Source organism: Hyperolius riggenbachi, chromosome 12 (genome assembly GCF_040937935.1).
Source record: "Hyperolius riggenbachi isolate aHypRig1 chromosome 12, aHypRig1.pri, whole genome shotgun sequence".
Lineage (NCBI taxonomy): Eukaryota > Metazoa > Chordata > Amphibia > Anura > Hyperoliidae > Hyperolius > Hyperolius riggenbachi.
The window spans coordinates 52,838,667-52,863,624 of record NC_090657.1 but is presented as its reverse complement, the minus strand read 5'-3'; the positions used below and the strand labels follow the sequence as shown (position 1 = coordinate 52,863,624).

Genomic DNA, 24,958 nt, shown 5'->3' with positions numbered 1-24,958 from the left:
TTGAAATTAAAAAGTAATATTTCACAACAGTCAGTTACAAAATGGCATGTATAGTGATGATATATGTTACATATAGTTTTGCACTTAAGTGGATCTAGCCTTTAAAGGAACCCTGTTGTGGACCTAAGTATATAAATCCACTACCGTTTCACAGAGCAGCTGTCTTGTCTCAGCACATAAAAAGCAGACAGCATGAGTCATCAGAAGAGAGGGAGTGTGCAGAAACTTGGCTCAAAGAAAGGATGGAGCTGCAGCTCAGACCATCCCATGGTTGACTTCCAACACTGTTTTCTACAGCCTGGATTCATCAGAGGAAGAATTTTACAAAAGAGTACGACACAGCAACAGTATTTTAAGTCAACACTTATCTTTCAAGTTATAGTGGATATACACTCGGATAAACTACAGGGTCTCTTTAAGCCACCAAGATCTCTGTTAATAGTATGGCTTTTTCCTTCTCACCTACTCCCACCACAGGCTAAATCATCAGCATATTTATCGATCTGTACAATACCTAGATACAGACCCGTGCACAGACTTCAGGCAATCGTTGAGCTCCTTAACCAATCTCAATATCGTCATAAGGCTTCAGGAAAACAAGTAAAATATACCCTGAATAGCAAAAAGCATCAACCTCATCTGCAAGGTTATATAAAGGCTCAGACCTCGGTTTGAGTCTGTTCCAAAAATTCTAAAACCAGCTGCCCCCATTCTGGAGGCGGGACTTCAACGACATCCTTATGGACTGGCTGCACTGTAAACTCCAGCTTGCCTGGGGCAGGGAGGCACGGATTGGGCACCGGCAGGTCAACAACGCGGTAAACGCAAGCATGCGCCAGTCCGAGGAGGTGTGCCTGAGAATCTGGTGTTCGGTGGCAGGTAACGCCGCGGCAGTAGATGCGGAAGTGGCGGACATTGTCCATGCTGTGGCTCCAGTGGAGGGTCAGACCTATGTAGAGCTGATTGGTGGAGTGGTCTCTACGCCAGACCACATGGGATAGAGAGAGGTCGGTGGGTGTCACGGGGCGAGGCGGAGGTAGAGAGGCATCCAGCACCTGCAGATGAGACAGAACAATGTAGCGTAAATTCTTCATTCAAATTTATAGAAGTCTTAAAGAAACCTTACTTGGTTACTGCTTTTGCAGAAGGCACTGAAAGGGTTAAGCCTCAGTGTTTGACTGCAGGAGCAGGTAGCTCTCCATACAGTAGAGCTCCTGCAGTCTCTTCAGACTTGCTGATAAGAACTAATAAGACAGGTTGATCTGCCTAAACAGAGAAGTGAATTTATTCAACAACTATATGTGGAAAAAAACTTTTCATTGTGTGCTGTGCAAGAGTTTAGGTCTGCTTTAAATGACTCGGGCTCAGGACTTGAGCACTACATGGTATGTGGCCACCCTGAGAAATAGAGTAGAATCCCTTTATAGTAAACTCCAAGTGGCCAGAGTTGGTTGAACAATGTATATTAATACAGGTGCATTTGCAGGGACCTGAGGACTGAGTTTACTATAATGCGATTCTACTGTACAACATGAGAACAACTGCCTGGCAGCGTCAATTAAAATAACACATATATAAATTATTGTTCACACCATGGATCTCACTACATGAAAGCTACAGTTGTAGGCATGACGTTAGTTAATTGCTGGTGATGCACTATCAGACATTGTTAATAGATTTAATCATCAATCTGAATAAAAATCTTATTAAAAAATACATCTCTGTTGAATGCATCAACCATTGGGAAACAACTAAGTGGAGGCGTTCATGAAATATAAACTAATTAAAAAGAAGGTAGGCAGGGCTGTTTCTAGACTTTTTGCTGCATGAAGCAAACATGTGAAATATCACACACATGAAATGCAACAAATGCCCCATACACGAAGTGAAGCAAATGCCCCACATATAAACTAGAGCTATCAACCCACATATAAATTGCAGAAATCCACTAACATATGAATAGGAGCAATCAACCCACATATACATTGCAGCGATAACGCCCCTTATAAATTGAAGCAATTAACCCACATATAAAGTGCAGCACTCACCCAGCAAATGAAATACAGAAGTCACCCCACAAATGACATGCAGCAATTACCCCACACATTTAATGCAGCAGTCAACCCATAAATGAAAATGCAACACACACAGAGTCATGCTCGCCATGTGACAGCCAGCTTCTCTCCACCATATAAATGCCCTGTCTGAGCCTTTCTTTAAGGCTCATAAACACCAGCCACCGCTGTGGCAAGAGCCATAAAAAAAAAAAAAAAAAAAAAAGCAGCGACAGCTCGTCGCCAGGACCCTCTGTGCAACAGCCGTACACACGGCGCTCAGAGGGACACAGATTCGGCGGAAGCAGTCACCGAAGGTTCCTCCCCCCCAGCCGTCCAGCCGCTCCATACATTGTGTATGGAGTTGTCGCTAGTCCGCATACACACGGCGGACTAGCGACAGTTGCGTCGAAGTTGCGGCGACAGCTGTCACCAGGCGATTGGCCAAGTCAAGCGCCTGGCGACAGCTCTGACAAGCAATGGTTCGTGGCGCGCGCCTTATACACACGGGCGACCTGTCGCCACAACACACGTGTGCCATGTGGTTGTGGCGACCGTTGTAGCCCGTGTGTATGAGGCTTTAACCTCTCCTGGCTGCTCGCTTTGTCCCCACTCCCTTAAGTCCTTGCAGTGTGGCTGGCTAGACTGGCCAGGCAGCTGTACAACCACAATGCAAGTGATGTGCAAAGATGTAAGTGCACATGAGCAGAACAATCTTGCACTTGTTTGGACAGTCACTCAGACATCAGTGACGCGGTGCAGGCAATTACATACTCACCCTTCTGTAAGCGCCTGTGTCTCCTCCTGCCGACCATCGGTAACCTCCTCCTCCATGCCACATCCTCCTCTTACAGTCTATCAGACTGTCACACAGAATCTGTTGTGTGCCTCCTCCTGCTGGTCTTCATCCATTGGCTGCCGCCTCTTTCACCACACTACTCCATATCTCTCTCCCTTGTTTGCAGCTGTGCATCACCAGCCTCTTTGACGTCCTCCATTCTCGGTTTCATGTTGTGCTGTCCCCTACCTTCTGCTGCCCTGAATCATGTAATTAACGTTGCTTCATGGTAGGGCCGGCCCAGAAGGTAGGTGTTGTCTTCCCTTAAATGATAACTTAGGTGAGTAGGAGAGGCACTCACGGACAGGCCTATATTGACCCGAGGAAGTGGCTCCAGGCTAAGAATTGCATTGTCTTTAACAAAATGTTTCAGTTTATTAAAAAAATATAAACAGTTATCATTGAAGGGAAGACAAAGCCTACCTTCTTTTTAAACAGTATTTATATTTAATAGGCGCCTTTTTTGGTTAAAATTCCTATTTTGCAGAAGCGACCACACCACCACCCTAAAGACCAAGTGGGAATAGTACTTCCCCACAAACGATTATACTGGTTGCATGTTGGGCAACCAGGAAGTTTTATTGTTTACCAAAGAAATACTACACCAGATTGGGCACAAATGTCCGTCGTTCACTGGCGGCAAAGCCTTCCTGTTCCTCTCTGTCCCATTTCTCGATAACATCTCATTCAATCGCCAGGCCCCCCATTCCAGCCCTATGACTTTAATGTCGAAGAGGCCTTCGGGTCTCTTCGGAAGGCCACAGAAGTACTCAGGTCTTCGAGTACTTCTGAAGACAAGCAACTCTGGACTGCATGTGACTCGCGCGTGCGCAATACAAAACCGCTACTCTTCAGAAATACTCGAGACCCAGAAATACTCGAGACCCAAGTACTTCGAAGGAGACCAGAAGACACAGCTGGCAGGAGCTTTAAACGGAGGCCCAGCACTGGAAAGAGAGGACACAGAGAGGAACGGGAAGGCTCTAAGGGATCCGGAGACTTCCTTCCTCTTCGGGAAGTATCCAACTTTTTTGTTTTTATTGGTTACAATTCTCCTTTAAGCGCACACACACACACACGTTCATGTACTCACAAAAAACACACAGACATACAGGTACACACACACAAGCAATGCAGACACAAACCATATACATACACATATTTACCATATTTTTCACACCATAAGCACCTGACCGTAAGACGCACCTAGGTTTAGGCCCTGTTCACACTTGCGTTTTGCCATGCAAACGGACCGGATCCTGATCGGATCAGGACCTGATCCGGATCGGAACCGGATCCGATCCGGATCCAGTCCGTATGCATCAGGCTGCCATCCGGATCCGTGGGCAAAAAATAGCGAAATTTATAGAAAAAAATGTTGGGGTCAGCAGAAGGTGCACCTGTAGAATCAGGTTCCTCCGCTGTAGGCCTCACCTCCACCTCCGACATTCTGCCAAACAGCTCCAGCACGTCTGTCACTGCTGCTCCACTCCAGACATGCTTAGCCCATGTGTCCCCATCCGAAATGGCCGCTTGGATACGCATAGGAAGTGGGGTAGAACGTCAGGTTTTTGTAGGCATTGTGTTCTGTGCCTTCCGGTCCCCATTGGTTTCTGTGTTCCGGATGGTGCTGTCAGACTCAGGTCCGGCTCCGGTCCGGGTGCGAGGGCCGGAGATCCGGACCCAAAAAATAGCGCATGTTGGAAAACTGTCCGGATAGCCTTTGCATTGCTATGCGGAACGCACGTTCCGTTTGTACAGTATACGGTTCGGATCCGGACAGGGAACGCTAATGTGAACCGGGCCTAAGAGGACTAAAAACAGGAAAGAAAAATATAAACTAAACCTGGTGCGTACATGGTGCAGTGGTATCTTGTGGAGCTTCTTCCCTCAAAACGGTCTCCATTTCCTAAGCCTTCTGTTCCCCAGGCTCCAGCACAGATGTAATAACACCGTCACCAGGTGTCCCATTCCCCCCACACTGTCTCTCCGGCACCCCCCACTTAGGATATGCCCGTGGGTCCCGTATTTTTTGCTCCATAAAACGCACCTTTTCTCCTCCAAAAGTGGTTAGAGAAAGTCAGTGCATCTTATGGACAGAATACATATTCGGCCCCACGCCAGGTGTCCCGCCCTTCCACCTCTCCCTACCATCCAAACTATTAGCGATCCCCGTGGCCCTGCAGAGTATTGTTGCAGAAGAATCGCTCTCACCTTTCCAACCGCTCTCCTGGTTTGTGACATCGCTTGTTGCTCCCTCTTCGTGACCTGGAGGTGCACATGCGCCGGAGTTACAGAGAGGGGGCGCCAGCATATTATTTGGTTCATAATACGCACTGACTTTTTCTCCCCATTTTAGGATGAGAAAAAGTGCGCTTTATGGAGCAAAAAATATAGTATTCACGGATAGATAGTTATAGATTATATACAGTGCTGCCCATAATTATTCATACCCTTGGCAAATTTTGACTTAAAGTTACCTTTATTTAACCAGTAAGTATTTTTTTGATGGGAAATTACATAGGTGTCTCCCAAAAGATAATAAGACGATGTACAAGAGGCATTATTGTGGAAAAAAACATTTCTCAGCTTTTATTTACATTTGAGTAAAAAGTGTCAAGTCTAAAATTATTCATACCTTTCATAAACTGTCACAGTCTGTAGTAAAACCCAAAGTTCTATATCATTCCAAATAGTCCAAGCTGTTCTAAAGCATCCTAATTACCCTAATTGGGAACAGCTGTTTTAATTAACTCAACAGGTGAAAACCAGCAGCTCTCTGCAGTTGGTTTGTGGACAGTCATGGCTAAGACAAAGGACCTCAGTGAGGACCTCTGGATGCACATTGTGGCTGCTCACAAGTCAGGAAAGGGCTACAAGGCCATTTCTAAATGTTTTCAAGTTCCAGTGGCTATAGTGCAAAGTATTATTAAAAAAATACAAGGTGTTCCGCACTGTAGAAAATCTCAGAGGACGTGGTCATAAGCCAAACGTGACACCTGTGCTGGCCAGGAGGATAGTGAGAATGGGGAAAAACAATCCAAGGATCACTACCAAGGCCATCCTGGTGAATCAGAGTGTGCTGGTGGCAAGGTCTCAAGGCAGACAATCCAACGGACAATGCACACAGCTGGGTTCCACAGATGCAGACCAAGGAGGACGCCACTTCTCCAGATAAGACACACAAAAGCTTGCTTGGCCTTTGCAAATGCTCATCTGTACAAAGAAAAAGACTTCTGGTCTTCCGCATAACGGTCAGATGAAACAAAAATTTAATTGTTTGGTCATAATGATTTTTCCTTCATAGGGCGTAAAAAAGGAGAAACCTTCAACCCAAAGAACACCACCCCCACTGTCAAACGTGGTGGTAACCTAATGCTTTGGGGGTGTTTTTCAGTCAATGGACCAGGGCACCTAATCACAGTAAATGGCACCATGGAAAAAGAGCAATACATGAGGATTCTCAACGACATCAGGCAGTCTGCAGAGCAACTTGGCCTTGAGCACCAGTTGACATTTCAGGATGACAATGACCCAAAACACACAGCAACAGTGGTGAAGAAATGGTTAGCAGACAACAACATTAAAGGGAACATAAACTGAGAGGGGCATGGATGTTTCCTTTTAAACCATACCAGTTGCCTGGCAGTCCTGCTGATCTCTTTCACTGCAGTAGTGGTTGAATCACAGACCTGAAACAAGCATGCAGCTAATCCAGTCTGACTTCAGTCAGAGCACCTGATCTGCATGCTTGTTCAGGGGCTATGGCTAAAAGTATTAAGAGACACAAGATCAGCAGGAGAGTCAGGCAACTGGTATTATTTTAAAAGGAAAAATCCATATTCTTCTCAGTTTAGGTTCCCTTTAACGTTTTGGAGTGGCAAAGCCAGGGTCCTGACTTCAATCCAATTGAGAATCTGTGGAGGGAGCTAAAGATCAGGATGATGGCAAGAAGACCCTCCAACCTGAAAGATTTGGAGCTCATTGCTAAAGATGAATGGGCAAAACTACCCGACATGCAAAAAGCTGGTTGTGAGGATCCGCTCGGCTGCCTGCGCAGGCAGGCAGCTTTTTGACCACTGTTCAGGTCTGCATTCTGCAGGTCTCTGGAAGAGTGACCTTTTGTCAGTTTTGCAGCTTGCTGCTGAGGAATTTGCATACGGTTGTCATGCAGATTGCCTAGCCACATCCTTTGTAGGCTTGCTCTATATATACCATGTGATATCACAGATCTGGGCTGGTCATAAGGGTTTGTCCTGTGAAACACTCCTGGAGTGTCAGCCTTGCTCATTGTTTGAAGATTAGCTTAGAGTAATTCCTGGGACTGCACTAGGCAGGTTCCCTAGTGCAGTTAGGATTGCATATCTGTTTTGTTTGTCTCTTGCGATTGTCCTGTCCCAGCAGTGGTCGACAGGAGATCGTTCTGATCTTTGTTCTTGGAGTATAGCTGGAGCAGCGGTTGCTACCAGCTATCTCATCTGCCTGTCTAGCTTGGATCGCACTCTCCTTGCGCTAGTGCTGTGGATCCTTCTGTTCTGTCTTCCTGGATCGCACTAGCCTCTTGCGCTAGTGCTGTGGATCCTATCTCTCACTTATTCCTGTTTTCGTGTATCTGTCTTGTCTGCTACGAACGCTTGCTGGAGGCTCGGTGAGGTAACCATTAAGCAAGCGCCCGCGTCCTCTGTTTCATGTTTGTCTGTCGGTGGTTAGTTAGGCGTGCTTGTCTCTGTTGTGCCTAACACGCGGAGACCGCGCATAAACGCGTGCACTGTTGCGAATGAGTGCGGTGTTCGCGTTTAGTTAGAGTTTGTTATTTTCCTTATCTCCTCGTATTATTTGCTGTGCCTTTGCTACTCTCGTGTTCTGCCTTGCTGTAGCCTTGTGTCACCTCTGGCAATCGCCTCTCTCACGATTGCGTTCCTACTTCATATCTGCTGTTGTGTATGCACTGTCGCGGGTTGGCGACTAGATTGGTGCACACACATACCCTCTGTCGCTTTGCCCTCTCTCTTTCAGGGCTATCTTGCCCTGCGTTTCCTCCCTTCGTAGAATTCCTGTCTGGCGTCTGTGGAAGGGCAGAGGATCTGTTCCTCTGCACTCCACAGCTCCACCTGCCGACAGGAATTTCCCTCTACAGGTGCGTTGCACCTTTTGCTGGGTTCCCTCAAATTATACGCTTGTGGAGGATTTCCGCAGTGTCAGCGCACGTCTTGTGCACTGATCACGGAGAGACTTCCACAATCGTTACACTGGTCTGCAATTATAGGAAGAGTTTGATTGCTGTAATATCCAATGAAGGCTTTTTCTATTGATTATTGAGAAGGGTATGAATAATTCTGGACTGGACACTTTTTGTTCAAATATAAATAAAAGCTGAGAAATGTTTTTTTCCACAATAATTCCTCTTGTACATCGTCTTATCTTTTGGGAGACACCTATGTAATTTGCCGTCAAAAAATTACTTGCTGGTTGAATAAAAGAAAGTAAGTCAAAATTTGCCAGGGGTATGAATAATTATAGGCAGCACTGTATATTTGTGTAATATGCATATCAGACAGTGGTGGGGAAGGATGCACGAGGGGGGTTAGCGGCTGTGACATAGCGCCTTTTTACACACACACACACACACAAACTGTATGAAGATTACCCGGATTTCTCCTATACGACACACAAAGCTCTGCTCTTCATCCGGCTTCAGGCTAGAGAAACGTACAGACAACTCTGTCAGGATGCATCCGCTGAGTTCCACCGCATAATACCTGGGAATACACAGTTTGATGGCAGAAATGTAAGGCAAGCAAAGATCCGTCTCTCCTGCTATGGAGGGGGGCGGGGCATGCGTAGAGTAGGAGAACATGTGTTTGGGATTTGCTAGATTCTTGCTTAAGGCGTTCCTTGACAGCTGCCTTGGCCGCGTTTAATCCAGCGTGTGTACTTGGCACAAAACTGTTCTTTACCTTCCATGCTGCTATTTGAGAGCGGAGTCCCTCCATGCTAATAGGACCTAATCTTTATGGTAAATGCTCCCAGCTACAAAGAATAGCTGCAAACAATAACTTACAGTACCCTTAACTATTTCCAAACCACGGTAATTGAAATCTATGCCCCGTTAATGGCTGCTTATTCCAAACAGGTTGTGGATTATAAATACCGTGCCACTCGGACCCGCTGCTCTTGCCACACCCACTGATATCTCTCTCGCTCCAACCCCCTGCTCGCTATGACAGCAGAGCTTTGTGAGCTTGTCAGGAGTCGATTTCTTTGGCTCCTGACCCCGTGATTACTGTGAGCCAATCTCTCCTAATCTGTGGAGGGGAAATCTGGGATGTGGGAGGAGAGACTCTGGAAGTGGGCAGTCCTCAGAGGTGCCTATTTGCTGCAGTGTAGCAGGAAGTGGGCCCACTGCCTACACAGTCTCTCCTACCAGGGCTTCCATGTCGCTCTATCTTCTGGTTGTGGGTGCTCAGACGGTATAGGCTCAAAGTCTGTGGTGTCTGGGGGTGGTGGAGCCTCTCCAGGTACGGGGCCATTGTGTACGGGTGCATATTAGTTCAGCGTCGCTCAGTTTGGCACGGTGAGAGCCGAATGACGGCTCTCACTGCTGCCGCTACACTCTGAGGTGGCGTTAAATACTATTCCCCCTCCGAGTTGTCGCAACTCAAAGGGAGATGTAATTTGGGGTCTGGCAGCCGCCAGAGCCCCAAATTACCACTACGCATCCCGCGAAGCATAGCATTGCTGCTATGGGGTGCCCAGTTTCGGCACTCGGCTTTCAGAGACGCGCACCGAAATCAGCTGATCCGATTGTGTACTGCCTCTGCAGGGATTGGCTATCCTTGAATGTTGCAGGCCTACCTTCAGATCTCTATTACCTGACCTCAAAGGAAAATCCTGCAGCCCACAACTAGTCTAATCGGTGATCATTAGGAGGGGGTCAGCAGCTCATTGGAAGGGACTGGGAGGAAACAGAGGGACCTGCACTGCCAAGGGCTGGAAGAAGCCCTAGGAAAGTAAAACTCCTCTCCCCCGGACTCGCCGTTTTCTTAAAAAAAAATGATTAGTGTAATAAGGGATCAAAAGATTACGGACCTTTTCACCCATCCCGACTGTTTATCTCGTTGCGGGTCTGTAAGGTACTGAGGAGGCTCCGGGAGGGATACTGGAGTGTGTATCCGGTGAGGCACTGCTTAGCAAATGAGAGAAACAAGAAAAAAAAATCAAACATGAAGCCGCCAACCAAAAACTGCAAAGTGTCATCTATAAACTGTAGAAAAATTAACAGTTTCTCAAAAGATTAGCATATATGTTTTTCACCTCCTGCCATGCTGAGAATGACAAGCAGTAGCTCCCAGCAAGAGCCACAATATTCTATCGTGTTCAAAAGGACTATCATTTTTGCAGGGGTACATTTTGCAGGGGTAAATTAACATGTATGTTGAGTAACACTTAGTACAGTTGAGTAATACGCCTAATGCATTTGTGCTCATAAATTTACATACCCTGGCAGAATTTATGATTTCTAAACCATTTTTCGGAGACTATAAATAACACAAAAACGTTTCTTTCACTCATGGTTAGTGGTTGGCTGAAGCAATTTATTGTAAACCAACTGTATTTACTCTTTTTAAATCAATCACTACACAAACTATCCAAATGATCCTGATCAAAAGTTCACATACCCTGGTGATTTGGCCTGATAACATGCACACAACTTGACACAAAAGAAGTTTTAATAGCTATTACAGGTAACCAACTTCACCTGTGATCGGTTTTTAGTGGGTGTGTAAAAAAGTTCAATGAGTTTGTGGACTCCTGACAGACCCTTTCATACAGTGCTGCACTGATGCTTTTTGGATTCTAAGCATACACACATCAGACTATAGTCTTTGGATAATGAAAGATCACAGACCAATCTTACCACCCTTCATGTAGTATGAGAGCATTTCTACACAGTCTATTCTATGGAGCTGAACTCCTCATCAGAAAAAAATCTTTGCAAGATGCTGCACACAAAGATGCTGTACAGACACAAAAGATCAGTATCTGCAAGAGATCTGTTCCTGCCAAAGATCCGTTCCTGCAAATTGCATTCATAGTCTATGAGATCTGCAGATCTCATACACACCTTGTTTAACTGACATTCATCTGCAGATCAGATCCACCAGGATGGATTTTCAGATCTGCAGATGAATGTCAGTTAAACAAGGTGTGTATGATGATCTGCAGATATCATAGACTATGAATGCAATTTGCAGGAACGGATCTTTGGCAGGTACAGATCTTTTGCTGATACTGATCTTTTGTGTCTGTACAGCATCTGTGTGTGCAGCATCTTGCAAAGATTTCTGTCTGATGGAGAGTTCAGCTCCATAGAAAAGACTGTGAAGGTATGGCTCTCATACTACATGAAGGGTGGTAAGATTGGTCTGTGATCTTTCATTTTCCAAAGACTATGGTCTGATGTGTGTATGAGCCTTAAAGAGAACCCGAGGCGGGTTTGAAGATTATTATCTGCATACAGAGGCTGGATCTGCCTATACAGCCCAGCCTCTGTTGCTATCCCAAACCCCCCTAAGGTCCCCCTGCACTCTGCAATCTCTCATAAATCACAGCTACGCTGCTGACAAACAGCTTGTCAGAGCTGGCTGTGTTTATCTCTATAGTGTCAGTCTGCTGCTCTCCCCGCCTCCTGCAGAACTCCAGTCCCCGCCTGCATCCCTTCCCTCCCTGCTGATTGGAGGGAAAGGACGGGGGCAGGGACCGGAGCTATGCAGGAGGCGGGGGAGCAGCTGAGACTGAAACTACAGATGTAAACACAGCCTCACAGCATGGCTGTGATTTATGAGGGATTGCAGAGTGCAGGGGGACCTTAGTGGGGTTTGGGATAGCAACAGAGGCTGGGCTGTATAGGCAGATCCAGCCTCTGTAAGCAGATAACATTCTTTAAACACACCTCGGGTTCTCTTTAAGTCATGGGGAAAGAAAAATAAATGTCAAAGGGTCTGCAGGAAAAGGTAGTTGAACTCTATAAAACAGTAAAGGGATATAAGAAAATCTCCAAGGAATTGAGTTCAAACAGCAGTGATTAAATTATGGGAAAATTATGGGTCCTGTTGAAACATAACCTCAGGGTGCTTACCTCAAGGATGACAAATTCGACTGGTAAACAACTATGTCCGTATCAGCCGCTGTCCCCGCTCGGTCTGTGCGGAAATGTGCTGCCCTGTCGCCTCTATGACGGCAGAGCGCTGTGCGCCGGTCAGGAGCCGCTTTCATTGGCTCTTGGCCCTGTCATTCATGTAAGCCGTTCCCATTGGCTTACATGGAGTGACAGGGTCAGGAGCCAATGAAAGCGGCTCCTGACCGGCGCACAGCGCTCTGCCTTTATAGCGACGGCAGAGAGAGCAGCCTGCAGCGGGGACAGAGCGACGTGTTCGTCGGGAGCGGCGGATTTTAGCGGCGATTCGTCAGGAAGCGGCGGTTTACGGGACCAGCACCCTCCAGCCCCCTCTGGTCCTTAAGGGGGCAGAGGGTGCTGGTCCCGAAGTGGTTAATATGCACTTGGCAATGCGTTTCATGGGTCTCAGCCCACTTCCTCAGGCTGAACAAAGTGCGCCTATTAACCATTTCAGCCCGCAGGGATTTTTCACCTTCTGCATCAGAGCAATTTTCACCTCCCATTCATTCGCTAATAACTTTATCACTACTTATCACAATTTATTGATCTACATCTTTTTTTTTTTTCCGCCACTAGTTAGGCTTTCTTTGGGTGGTACATTTTGCTAAGAGCCACTTTACTGTAAATGCATTTTAACAGGATTAATAAGAAAAAAAAATGGAAAAAATTCATTTCTTCTTAGTTTTTGGCCATTATAGCTTTAAAATAATCCACGCTACCATGATTAAAACCTATGTATTTTATTTGCCCGTATGTCTCGGTTATTATACCATTTAAATTTTGTCCCCATCACAATGTATGGCACCAATATTTTATTTGGAAATAAAGGTGCATGGTTTCCGTTTTGCATCAATCACTATTTACAAGCTTATAAATTTTAAAACAAATTGTAGTATACCCCCTTCAAATGCATATTTAAAAAGTTCTGACCCTTAGGTAACTATTTATGTCTTTTTGTTTTTTTTAATTGTAATTTTAATTTTTTTTACCATTAAAACATTTTATTTGGGTAATATTTTGGTGTGGGACATAAACAATTAATTTTTAATGTTGTAATGTGTGTAAATTGTAATATAAAAAGTGTGCAGATGTAGTTTTACTATTTGGCCACAAGATGGCCACACTGAGCGGAAGTACCAGGGGATGCGAAAATCGTTCCGGGCACAAGAACTGAAGCCTCACAGGTGAGCGCTTCGGTTTTTCTGCAGGGGAAAGGGATCGGTGATCGGGAACCATGTTCCCTTTCACTGATCCCAGGGCTACCGGAGGACACAATGGGGGCGCGGGAGCGCGCCGAAGCGCGGGTGCCCAGCCGCCCGGATGTGAGCTTCACGTCTGGGCGGCTAAAATGGTTAAAGGTGCATATATTAAAGTTTGCTGGCCAAGTCGACCGGTCATTGGCTTCAGCAACATAAAGTGAAGGTTCTCGAGTGGCCATCTCCTGACTAGAGCTACTCAAATCCGTAACCGGGAGATACCCGGATAGTTGCTATCCGGATATCGCTCAGTAAACCTGTGCGGGGGGGGGGGGGGGGTCAATCTTACCTGTCTGACGTCTTCTTCGTCCGTCCCTCGGCGCCTCCTACAATGCGCTCCACGTGCGTCACGTGATTACAAACACTTCCTCCTTCAGCCCGGAAGGAGGAAGTGTTTGTAATCACGTGACCACCGCTTGGACCGCATCGTGGGAGGCGCCGAGGAACGGACCGAAGAAGACGTCAGACAGGTAAGATTGACCCCCCGCCCTGGATCCGGATTTGAGCAGCTCTGCTCCTCACCTCAATATCATTGAGCCACTATGGGGAGACCTCGTCCTGGTTAAAAAGCAGACCACGGACCGTCCTATCCTTTTGAATCATTTGAATAAGTAATTCTAAAACCAAATTAAATAAGTAGGGAGACAAGGGGCACCCCTGTGGAACTCCTCTGGCCATTGGAAAAACACTAGAGTTTAAGACCATTTGTTTTTAACATAGGCATACTGGTTCAAAATGGAGTTTCTGAATACGCTCAATTATATTTTCTCCAAAACCGAATTCATGCATAGCCATGTAAAGAAAGTCTTTAGAGACCCCATCAAAGGCTTTCTCAGCATCCAAACTTACCAGGACCGTCTCGGATTGTGAAGCCTGACTGATTGAGCAGGTTGGTCCGATATTTGGTCCGTTATTTTCCAGCATGGCCGATCGATACATACGACCAATTTCAGCCTGAAATTAGTGAATTGTCAATCGGGCAAGCTCTTGGCGGCACCAATTTTAATCCGATTTGATTATAAGTATCGTATCGGATGGCCGATCGGTCACCAAGTCAAGTAATCTATGGGCACTTTAAGGGCTCTTTCACAGCATCAACTATGAATGTTTTTGCATTAACCCAGCACATTCACGTTTTTCTGTGTGTTGGCATTCTTACTGTGTAGTGCTAACATGCCTGAACTTTTGTCATGGGAATCAATTTTTAATAAGGAAAAGGCAATGTGCACCATGGTGTAAAAGTCAGAATTGGAACCCTAGACCTGGTAATACTCGGTAGGGAAATGAGTAAGGGGATAGATAGGGTATCACACCACTGTAAGTAATAATCACATACAAGCTTGGTTGTTACATCACAAGCACAGCCAGCCTTGCTACATGGGACAATGACTCACCAGTGAGCTCAGAGATGCTCTCTATGTTGCAGATCGGGGCGTCTTCAGTTGAGAGTTCCAGAGATGTTGCGACATTGGGCGACCCCTCCAGCTTGTACACCATGGACAGTACCAACTTCTCTGGGGCAGGAACATGCAGCGAGAACAATCTGAGCAGCCACAAGATGGTGCATGTGTGAGAGACCTTCAATACTAACTCACAGCAGGACTAACAGATGCAGAATGGAGCTCAAGCAGAGCTGTAGTGTATGAAGTCACTTACTTCAAAGAAACTCTGTTTGTGTTCGTTGATAACGTTCCTTCAATGAGCAGAGCGTTGCCCCCATTCCAGGCATCAAGTGGGCACACTTGGGTCTTCACATAGCTCCTCCCTTCATCAGTCTCCACCGTAGAGAAGATGGGCTGTAACTCCTGGGCACTTAAATTAAACCAGGGCCCAATGTCTTCTGCCTAAAGCACAAAAGCAGGAGAACATTTAAAGGCAGCCAACGGTTGTGAATGAGCATCATGAGGGTTATCCAAGACAACACTATGAGGTGCCACCTACTTAGTGCTATGTTCAATACACACAACGACTAATCCCAATTCATCTACTTCTCTCAGGTCTCCAAAACCAGCAGCATTGGTTGGTTACAGAGGCCTACAGCACAAGGATTTCTCCTTTGCACCATTCTGTTGAGCAATCCTACATGTATATTTTAGGATTTGTACCAGCCGTAACAAATACATGTTTTTTGTTTTAGGCTGCTTTCACAGTGGGACGTTACAGGCGCACGTTAGAGCAGCCTGTAACGCAGCCCACCGCACAGTAATGAAAAATCAATGGGCTGTTCACAGTGCCCACGTTGCGTTACATTGTAACGCAAGACGTCAAGACAACGTACTGCATGCACTGCTTGCACCTGCTCAGTAATGTTGGGGAGGAAGGGAGAGCGGCCAGGCACATGGCAAATTAATGTTCACTGCACTGTGTGACGTGTGCAGTGTTTACTTCCTGGAGCGGCCGCTCTGTGCCGTGATTGGCTGGCGGGACCACGTGATGCCGCATGCGTCCAAGAGTATGCATCACGGCATCACAGACGCCAGAGTGAGCTGCACAACGCGGCTCACTCTGACGTCCACATCCAACACCACCAGGCGTTGCGTTAGGGGCACGTTGTGCGACCATAACCTCCCCTAAAACGCAACATCCTGGTAGGAAAGTAGCCTAAAGGTTATTATGCTGTTGTGTATCTTTTAGAGCAGAGTTCTGAGTTCAGACCCACTTTAACCACTTCAGGACCACAGTCTTTTCGCCTCTTAAGGACCAGAGCCTTTTTCTCCATTCAGACCACTGCAGCTTTCACGGTTTAATGCTCGGTCATACAACCTACCACCTAAATGAATTTTACCTCCTTTTCTTGTCACTAATACAGCTTTCTTTTGATGCTATTTGATTGCTGCTGCGAGTTTTACTTTTTATTATATTCATCAAAAAAGACATGAATTTTGTCAAAAAAATGACTTTTTTAACTTTCTGTGCTGACATTTTTCAAATAAAGTAAAATTTCCTATACATTTGAGCGCGAAAGTTATTCTGCTACATGTCTTTGATAAAAAAAAACCATTCAGTGTATATTTATTGGATTGGGTAAAAGTTATAGCGTTTACAAACTATGGTGCCAAAAGTGAATTTTCCCATTTTCAAGCATCTCTGACTTTTCTGCGCACCTGTCAGGTTTCATGAGGGGCTAAAATTCCAGGATAGTACAAATACCCCCCAAATGACCCCATTTTGGAAAGAAGACATCCCAAAGTATTCAGTGAGAGGCATGGTGAGTTCATAGAAGATTTTATTTTTTGTCACAAGTTAGCAGAAAATGACACTTTGTGACAACAACAACAAAAAAAAAAAGTTTCCATTTCTTCTAACTTGCGACAAAAAAAAAAATTAAATCTGCCACGGACTCACCATGCCCCTCTCTGAATACCTTGAAGTGTCTACTTTCCAAAATGGGGTCATTTGTGGGGTGTGTTCACTGTCCTGGCATTTTGGGGGGTGCCTAATTGTAAGCACCCCTGTAAAGCCTAAAGATGCTCATTGGACTTTGGGCCCCTTAGCGCAGTTAGGCTGCAAAAAAGTGCCACACATGTGGTATTGCCGTACTCAGGAAAAGTAGTATAATGTGTTTTGGGGTGTATTTTTACACATACCCATGCTGGGTGGGAGAAATATCTCCGTAAATGACAATTTTTTTATTTTTTTTACACACAATTGTCTATTTATAGAGATATTTCTCCCACTCAGCATGGGTATGTGGAAAAATACACCCCAAAACACATTATACTACTTCTCCTGAGTACGGCGATACCACATGTGTGGCACTTTTTTGCACCCTAACTGCGCTAAGGGGCCCAAAGTCCAATGAGTACCTTTAGGATTTCACAGGTCATTTTGAGAAATTTCGTTTCAAGACTACTCCTCACGGTTTAGGGCCCCTAAAATGCCAGGACAGTATAGGAACCCCACAAATTACCCCATTTTAGAAAGAAGACACCCCAAGGTATTCCATTAGGAGTATGGTGAGTTCATAGAAGATTTTTTTAATTGATGTTAATTGTTTTTTTTCACAAAGTGTCATTTTCCGCTAACTTGTGACAAAAAATAAAATCTTCTATGAACTCACCATACTCCTAACGGAATACCTTGGGGTGTCTTCTTTCTAAAATGGGGTCATTTGTGGGGTTCCTATACTGCCCTGGCATTTTAGGGGCCCTAAACCGTGAGGAGTAGTCTTGAAACCAAATGTCGCAAAATGACCTGTGAAATCCTAAAGGTACTCATTGGACTGTGGGCCCCTTAGCGCACTTAGGGTGCAAAAAAGTGCCACACATGTGGTACCGCCGTACTCAGGAGTAGTATAATGTGTTTTGGGGTGTATTTTTACACATACAGATGCTGGGTGGGAGAAATATCTCTGTAAATGACAATTATTTGATTTTTTTTACACACAATTGTCCATTTACAGAGAGATTTCTCCCACCCAGCATGGGTATGTATAAAAATACACCGCAAAACACATTATACTACTTCTTCTGAGTACGGCGATACCACATGTGTGACACTTTTTTGCAACCTAGGTGCGCTAAGGGGCCTAACGTCCTATTCACAGGTCATTTTGAGGCATTTGGATTCTAGACTACTCCTCACGGTTTAGGGCCCCTAAAATGCCAGGGCAGTATAGGAACCCCACAAGTGACCCCATTTTAGAAAGAAGACACCCCAAGGTATTCCGTTAGGGGTATGGTGAGTTCATAGAAGATTTTATTTTTTGTCACAAGTTAGTGAAAAATGACACTTTGTGAAAAAAACAATAAAAATCCAATTTCCTCTAACTTTTGACAAAAAATAAAATATTCTATGAACTCATCATACACCTAACAGAATACCTTGGGGTGTCTTCTTTCTAAAATGGGGTCACTTGTGGGGTTCCTATACTGCCCTGGCATTTTACGGGCCCAAAACTGTGAGTAGTCTGGAAACCAAATTTCTCAAAATGACTGTTCAGGGGTATAAGCATCTGCAAATTTTGATGACAGGTGGTCTATGAGGGGGCAAATTTTGTGGAAGCGGTCATAAGCAGGGTGGCCTCTTAGATGACAGGATGTATTGGGCCTGATCTGATGGATAGGAGTGCTAGGGGGGTGACAAGAGGTGATTGATGGGTGTCTCAGGGGGCGGTTAGTGGGGAAAATAGATGCAATCAATGCACTGGGGACGTGATCGGAACGGGGTCTGAGGGGGATCTGAGGGTTTGGCCGAGTGATCAGGAGCCCACACGGGGCAAATTAGGGCCTGATCTGATGGGTAGGTGTGCTAGGGGGTGACAGGAGGTGATTGATGGGTGTCTCAAGGTGTGATTAGAGGGGGGAAATAGATGCAAGCAATGCACTGGCGAGGTGATCAGGGCTGGGGTCTGAGGGCGTTCTGAGGTGTGGGCGGGTGATTGGGTGCCCGCAAGGGGCAGATTAGGGTCTAATCTGATGGGTAACAGTGACAGGTGGTGATAGGGGGTGATTGATGGGTAATTAGTGGGTGTTTAGAGGAGAGAAGATCTGCGGGCGATCTATTGGTGTGGGTGGGTGATCAGATTGCCCGCAAGGGGCAGGTTAGGGGCTGTTTGATGGGTGGCAGTGACAGGGGGTGATTGATGGGTGGCAGTGACAGGGGGTGATTGATGGGTGATTGACAGGTGATCAGTGGGTTATTACAGGGAATAACAGATGTAAATATTGCACGGGCGAATTGATAAGGGGGGGTCTGAGGGCAATCTGAGCGTGTGGGCGGGTGATTGGGTGCCCGCAAGGGGCAGATTAGGGTCTAATCTGATGGGTAACAGTGACAGGTGGTGATAGGGGGTGATTGATGGGTAATTAGTGGGTGTTTAGAGGAGATAAGAGATGTAAACAATGGATTTGGGAGGTGATCTGATGTCGGATCTGGGGGCGATCTATTGGTGTGGGTGGGTGATCAGATTGCCCGCAAGGGGCAGGTTAGGGGCTGATTGATGGGTGGCAGTGACAGGGGGTGATTGACGGGTGATTGACGGGTGATTGACAGGTGATCAGGGGGGATAGATGCATACAGTACACGGGGGGGGGGGGGTCTGGGGAGAATCTGAGGGGTGGGGGGGTGATCAGGAGGGAGTAGGGGGCAGATTAGGGACTTAAAATAAAATAGCGTTGACAGATAGTGACAGGGAGTGATTGATGGGTGATTAGGGGGGTGACTGGGTGCAAACAGTGGTCTGGGGGGTGGGCAGGGGGGGGTCTGAGGGGTGCTGTGGGCGATCAGGGGGCAGGGGAGGGGGAAATCAGTGTGCTTGGGTGCAGACTAGGGTGGCTGCAGCCTGCCCTGGTGGTCCCTCGGACACTGGGACCACCAGGGCAGGAGGCAGCCAGTATAATAGGCTTTGTATACATTACAAAGCCTATTATACTTGTTACATGCGGCGATCCGGGTGCTAGTAACCCGCCGGCGCTTCCGAACGGCCGGCGGGTTACAACGAACGGTGGGCGGAGCCAGTCCCCGGCGGCTGATCGCGTCACGAATGACGCGATCGCCGCACAGCCACTCCCGCAGCCGCCCCCGCCGATGGGCGTATTGCGGTCGTTTGGGCCCGGTCTTTGCCGCCGCCCATCGGCTGGGGGCGGTCGTTAAGTGGTTAAAGTGGATCAGAGAAACTTTTACTCATTGCATAATTGTGTTCTTTTCATATAGATTATAGGGCATTCCTCAAGCCAAATACTTTTTTTTTGTTTTGTGTTAATACTCTAATTCCCTATAAACTAAACAAGCCTCGCCCACAGCGCCTTTTGTGCCTTGGCACTCCATGTAGCAAGGGCTTATGGGAGCTCAGTCTGGGCAGGAGGAGGAGGTTACTAGCCAGAGATTTCAGAGGCAGAGGGGAGGGAGGAGGAGAGGGGAGTGAATTTACACACAGGCAAGCTGATAGTATCTCCAGCCCTCAGCCTGTGTCAAACAGAACATTGTTGCCCTCATTGTATTACAGGAATAAATAATCATAAACTTTTGAAGCTGTTTGCAGCTAGATTTGCTGTGTAAACTATCTAAACTTTAGAGAAGATATATAGACAAGTTACTTGTTAGTTTTTCATCTTGGATGCGCTTTAAGCAAGGTGGAATCTTGACATTTTACTAGGTCAACTCATTAGGCGAATGCAGCATACAATAGTGTTTTAACATCTTTAACCTGACATTTCCATACTGAGAAAAAAAGGCCAGTTTCCCTGCTGTTGATTGTTTGGTTTCAGTAGTGTATTAAAAACGCATGCAGCCAGTGGAGTCAGAATGTTTGACCTGCATACTCCTGGTTCAGTATCCAAAATAAATTGGTAGCAGATGCCAGTCATTGAGCATCTTATATGAGATCAAAGATGGCAGATTGCTTGATTAAAAAAGAAAAAAAAAAAAGATAAAACTCCAATGGCCTATTTATAGAACTGAATTAAATATTTTAAAGTGTAACTGACGGGCATAAAATCAAAAATCAATTCTTTATTTTTATCTGGTAAACAAGTGATAAGGATGCTAACCAGGCAATCCAACAGTTAAAATCTCTATTACTTTTCTTGTTTACAAATGATCATTCCCCAGTTTACCTGACTCTTATTTGGTACGTTGCCGCATAAAGGAAGTTGCAGGGCATGCTGGGTTGTCCTTTTTTGCTTTTGTACATTAGTTAAGTCTGAGGGGAAATAAAGAAGCAAAAAAAAAGAAAAAAAACAAAAAAAACAACCCAGCATGCCCCCTGCAACTTCCTTTGTGCGGCAACTTACCAAGATTCAGGTAAACTGGGGAATGATCATTTATAAACAAGAAAAGTAATAGAGATTTTAACTTTTGCATTGCCTGGTTAGCATCCTTATTACTTGTTTACCAGATAAAAATAAAGAATTGATTTTTGATTTTATGCCCGACAGTTACACTTTAAGTTTATTTTTAAATGCTTAAAATGCACCTAAGAGGGAAAAGAAAGCTTAAAAACATAGGGCCTGATGCAGAAAGCAGCTGTAAAATTGGTAATGTAGGGCAGCATGCATCTCCCTATCAGCACAATTTGTGTTACTAAGGTAATGTGTATTGCTATGGTAATGCATGGTACACCGTTTGAGTACCATTACCACCTCATTAACACATGCTACATACGGGTAAAATTGCTGTGCGTTACCTGTATTCTGTAATTTTACTGCTGCTTCCTCGCTCATAGGCGTCCAATGGGACGCGTTCCACGACTCACTACCACGCACTTCCTCCTTCCGTGCGAGCGTGTGATACGAATAGAATCGCCCGGACATCTGGGTAAATAACCCCCTGTCCCCCATGCACACACCTGAGGCAATTAAGCCTCATAGCATCACGGATTCACCTAGTTTTCTACCCGTGAGCCCATCACTAGCCCACACTTCCCTATCGGTAGATGATATAGAACAGTGGTGACTAACCTTGGCACTGCAGCTGTGACAAAACTACAAATCCCATCATGCCTCTGCCTCCCCGAGTTATGCTTAGAGCTGTCAGAGTATTGCAATGCCTCATGAGACTTGTAGTTCCACCACAGCTGGAGTGCCAAGGTTAGCTATCACTGATATAGAAGGTTTCCAGACATCTGTGTTGCATTTGGCCTCCCCTCCATTATGTCACTGTAGTTCCACATACAGAACTCCATCTGTGTACACACTCCTATATGGCTATGTGTAGCAGCCAAAGCTGGGAGTGTCCTGGGTATGCACAGTTCCAATAGTTTCCTGAATTTTCCATGCCCAAGACACTTTGCGGCACGGCTGCTGTGCACAGCTTTGCGGGAGTGCGATCCAAGAGGGCGGGGTGCGGGTGCACAGCGCAATCACCAGGCTTTGACTGGTCCTAGTTAGAGCTATGAACGGGGATTGCAGTGACAAGATCGAGGGGAAGCCTGAAGAGCTTAAACATTACCGAGGTAAATATATCTTTTGGAGCTAGTCTACATTAGGGGACCAATCAGGAAACCTCATAGGAAACATTTCTCCAATCACAGCACCCTCTACAGCACAAATAATTGTGATTGGCCAAATAGAGTGGGCGTTGTTTACTACAACCTACTTGGAAACTTAGCAGTTCGAGAGGGTGCTGTCCACCCAATCACGTTAGATGATCTCCCTGTGAGGTTTCCTGCTGGATAGCTTAAAGTAAACTAGCGCCTATCTTTTAAAACTATTTTCCCCTCAGGTGCACTTTAAAGGACACCCGAGGCAAAAATAAACTAATGAAATAAAACTATTGTATCGGTATCTTCCTTCTCCTAAAAATGACTTTTAAGATATTCCACAGTTTTATTTTATGTTTAAATCTACTTTTTAAGTTTTAACTGTTTTATTGTTTTTGCTCAATGACACATTCATTGATGTATGCCAGAGCTAAAATCTATGAACTATTGACCCTTTTTATCGCTTTCCTGCTCTCAGAAGCCATTTTCTGCTAGGAAAGTGTATTCTAGTTGGAATTTCTTATCAGTGAGGGTTACACTGTAGTCACTTCCTGTCTGAGTCAGGACTGAGTCAGCCGCTTACATACCTGATATATAACTCTTTCAGGTAGAGAAAGAAAAAATGGAACACAGCATAGTTATTTGTGTGCTAGGCACTGTACATACACATGTCTATCTCACCATGTCACGTCACCTCGGGTATCCTTTAAAAAGCTGGCATCCTACTCAAAGATGCGAATCAGCACAAAACTACTGCTACATCACACATTTCTGCAAAAACTAGTTTGCAACCTAAAAGGTGGAGAACGCAATTCAGGCTGCAGTGCAGCAGGCAGTTGGCAGTGAATGCAAGCCCCTCCCACTCACACAGCTGACCAACTGTGATTGTTTCTTTCAATGAGGGGGTGGGGAGATTCTCCTGCTCCCTCACTGACCAAGTTACCTGATCAATACAGCATCATGTGACCCATTCAAGCCAATGGAAAGCTGGCCTCCAGAATAGCATCATTGGTGAACACATCAACAGTGTGCAAACAGGTAGATGTTCCTTTTAGCAGTGTACTGTGAACAGCATTGCAAGACGAGCTATAAAGTGTCTAATAAGCCCCTATACTTCATAAGGAACTAAAACAGCAAAGCATTAGCAGAATGTGGAGCAAAGACGCATCTATAAGATGATCACATGAATATGTTATGCATGTTCAGGGGTTTTGCATGATGAACTCACCTCCCCATTGAAGAATCTCTTCTTTCCATAGCCCAGGCAGAAAGAGGAACATATGGGAAGGGTGCAGAGACTGTGGATGTACAGGTAATTCTCTAACAGAGACCAAAACCTGCAGCAAGAAGGTGGCATGCGCAAAACAGAAACAGAACAAAAAATAAATCTCTAAGTCAAACAAAAACAGAAAACCAAATGGCACTTTTTACAGCTACCCGCCAGGTATTTTCTACAAGGCTATTACAGAAATCCTGAAGCGAAAATAAACTTAGGAAATAATGAATTATATATATATAGTACAGCTAAGAAACAGAACGTTAGTAGCAAATAAAAGTCTCATACTGTTTTCCAGTACAGCAAGAGTTAAAAAAAAAACTTCAGTTATTTATGCAAAAGAGCTTCTCCGACACTTAAACAGCCAAGAAACAACGAGAGACAGCTTGAGATGAGGTTTTACTGCAGGAAAGTTTGAAGGGCCATTATTTCAGGTTTGTTTTATAGCTTAAAAGACAGACTGTGGTTTTCAAAGTGCAACTGTGACAGTATGATGCAATACTGTATTATTAAAAAAAAGCTATTTACTGGTAGCTCAAAATTAGACTTTTCTTTGTTACTATTGTTCTATTCAGGCCCGGATTTACCACACTGGAGCCTATAAGCACAGATGCCCTGGCACCTTAGACCCTCTATGGACCTGCAAACCCTGCCAAACTGCACCGCAAGTGCGCTAGCTGACCCAGCTGTCACTTCCTTTCACTCCTTTACTCCCATCATAGGTAGCTACAGGTGCCCCTTACTATTAGGCAGCTACAAGTACCCTCAATATTAAGTAACTGGAGGTGCCCCCAAGTATTAGGTAGCTAGTGGAACCTCAGTATTAAAGAGACTCTGAAGACTTTTAAAAATCCTTTTTTTATTAAACAAACCTGTTTAATACATTAGCTCTACCTAGACCGCCGCATTCCCGCAGCTGTAAACTATCTAAATCCCCCCTAAGTCCCCGGGGGTCGATCTGGGCAGCGCTTCCGTGTGAGGCAGAGCTATGAGCCACAGCCCTGCCTCTCAGCGCGTCTGTCAGCGGTGGATCTCCGCCTCTCCCCCGCCCATCTGCCTTCACTGAGAGGGGCGGGGGAGAGGCGGAGATCCACCGCTGACAGACACGTGTGAGGCAGGGCTGCAGCTCATAGCTCTGCCTCACACGGAAGCGCACAGTGGCAGCAAAATCCGCGACCAAGAAAGTTGTGGATTTTGCTGGGGAGAGGGAGGGCGAGTTAGGGGGTTTTAGATAGTTTACAGCCGCGGGAATGCGGCGGTTTAGGGAGGGTTAAGGTATTCAAAGACTTCTGAAGCCTCCTTCGGCCGGGTAAAGCAGTATTTGACTAATTTAGTCAAATTCTGCTACTGGGCGAGCCAGCACCGGAACGAGGGGATCAGGAGAGGAGCCGGAAGGCTCTATAGGACCCAGAGCCTTCCCTCTCCTTGGGTAAGTA

At 45.7% G+C, this 24,958-nt stretch overlaps 1 protein-coding gene across 1 annotated transcript in view; it reads right to left on the bottom strand.

Moving 5' to 3' along the window:
• Window positions 1-24,958, bottom strand: part of ENGASE (endo-beta-N-acetylglucosaminidase) — a 73,391-nt gene continuing 48,433 nt past the window's right edge. Inside the window, exons 9-14 of the mRNA XM_068263867.1 lie at window positions 23,475-23,583; window positions 14,983-15,170; window positions 14,721-14,869; window positions 9,982-10,075; window positions 8,540-8,651; window positions 1-1,055 (exon numbers count right to left, since the gene is read on the bottom strand). Coding sequence (XP_068119968.1) covers window positions 660-1,055; window positions 8,540-8,651; window positions 9,982-10,075; window positions 14,721-14,869; window positions 14,983-15,170; window positions 23,475-23,583 — 1,048 coding nt within the window. The 3' untranslated portion in view covers window positions 1-659. The remainder of the gene's footprint in view (window positions 1,056-8,539; window positions 8,652-9,981; window positions 10,076-14,720; window positions 14,870-14,982; window positions 15,171-23,474; window positions 23,584-24,958) is intronic.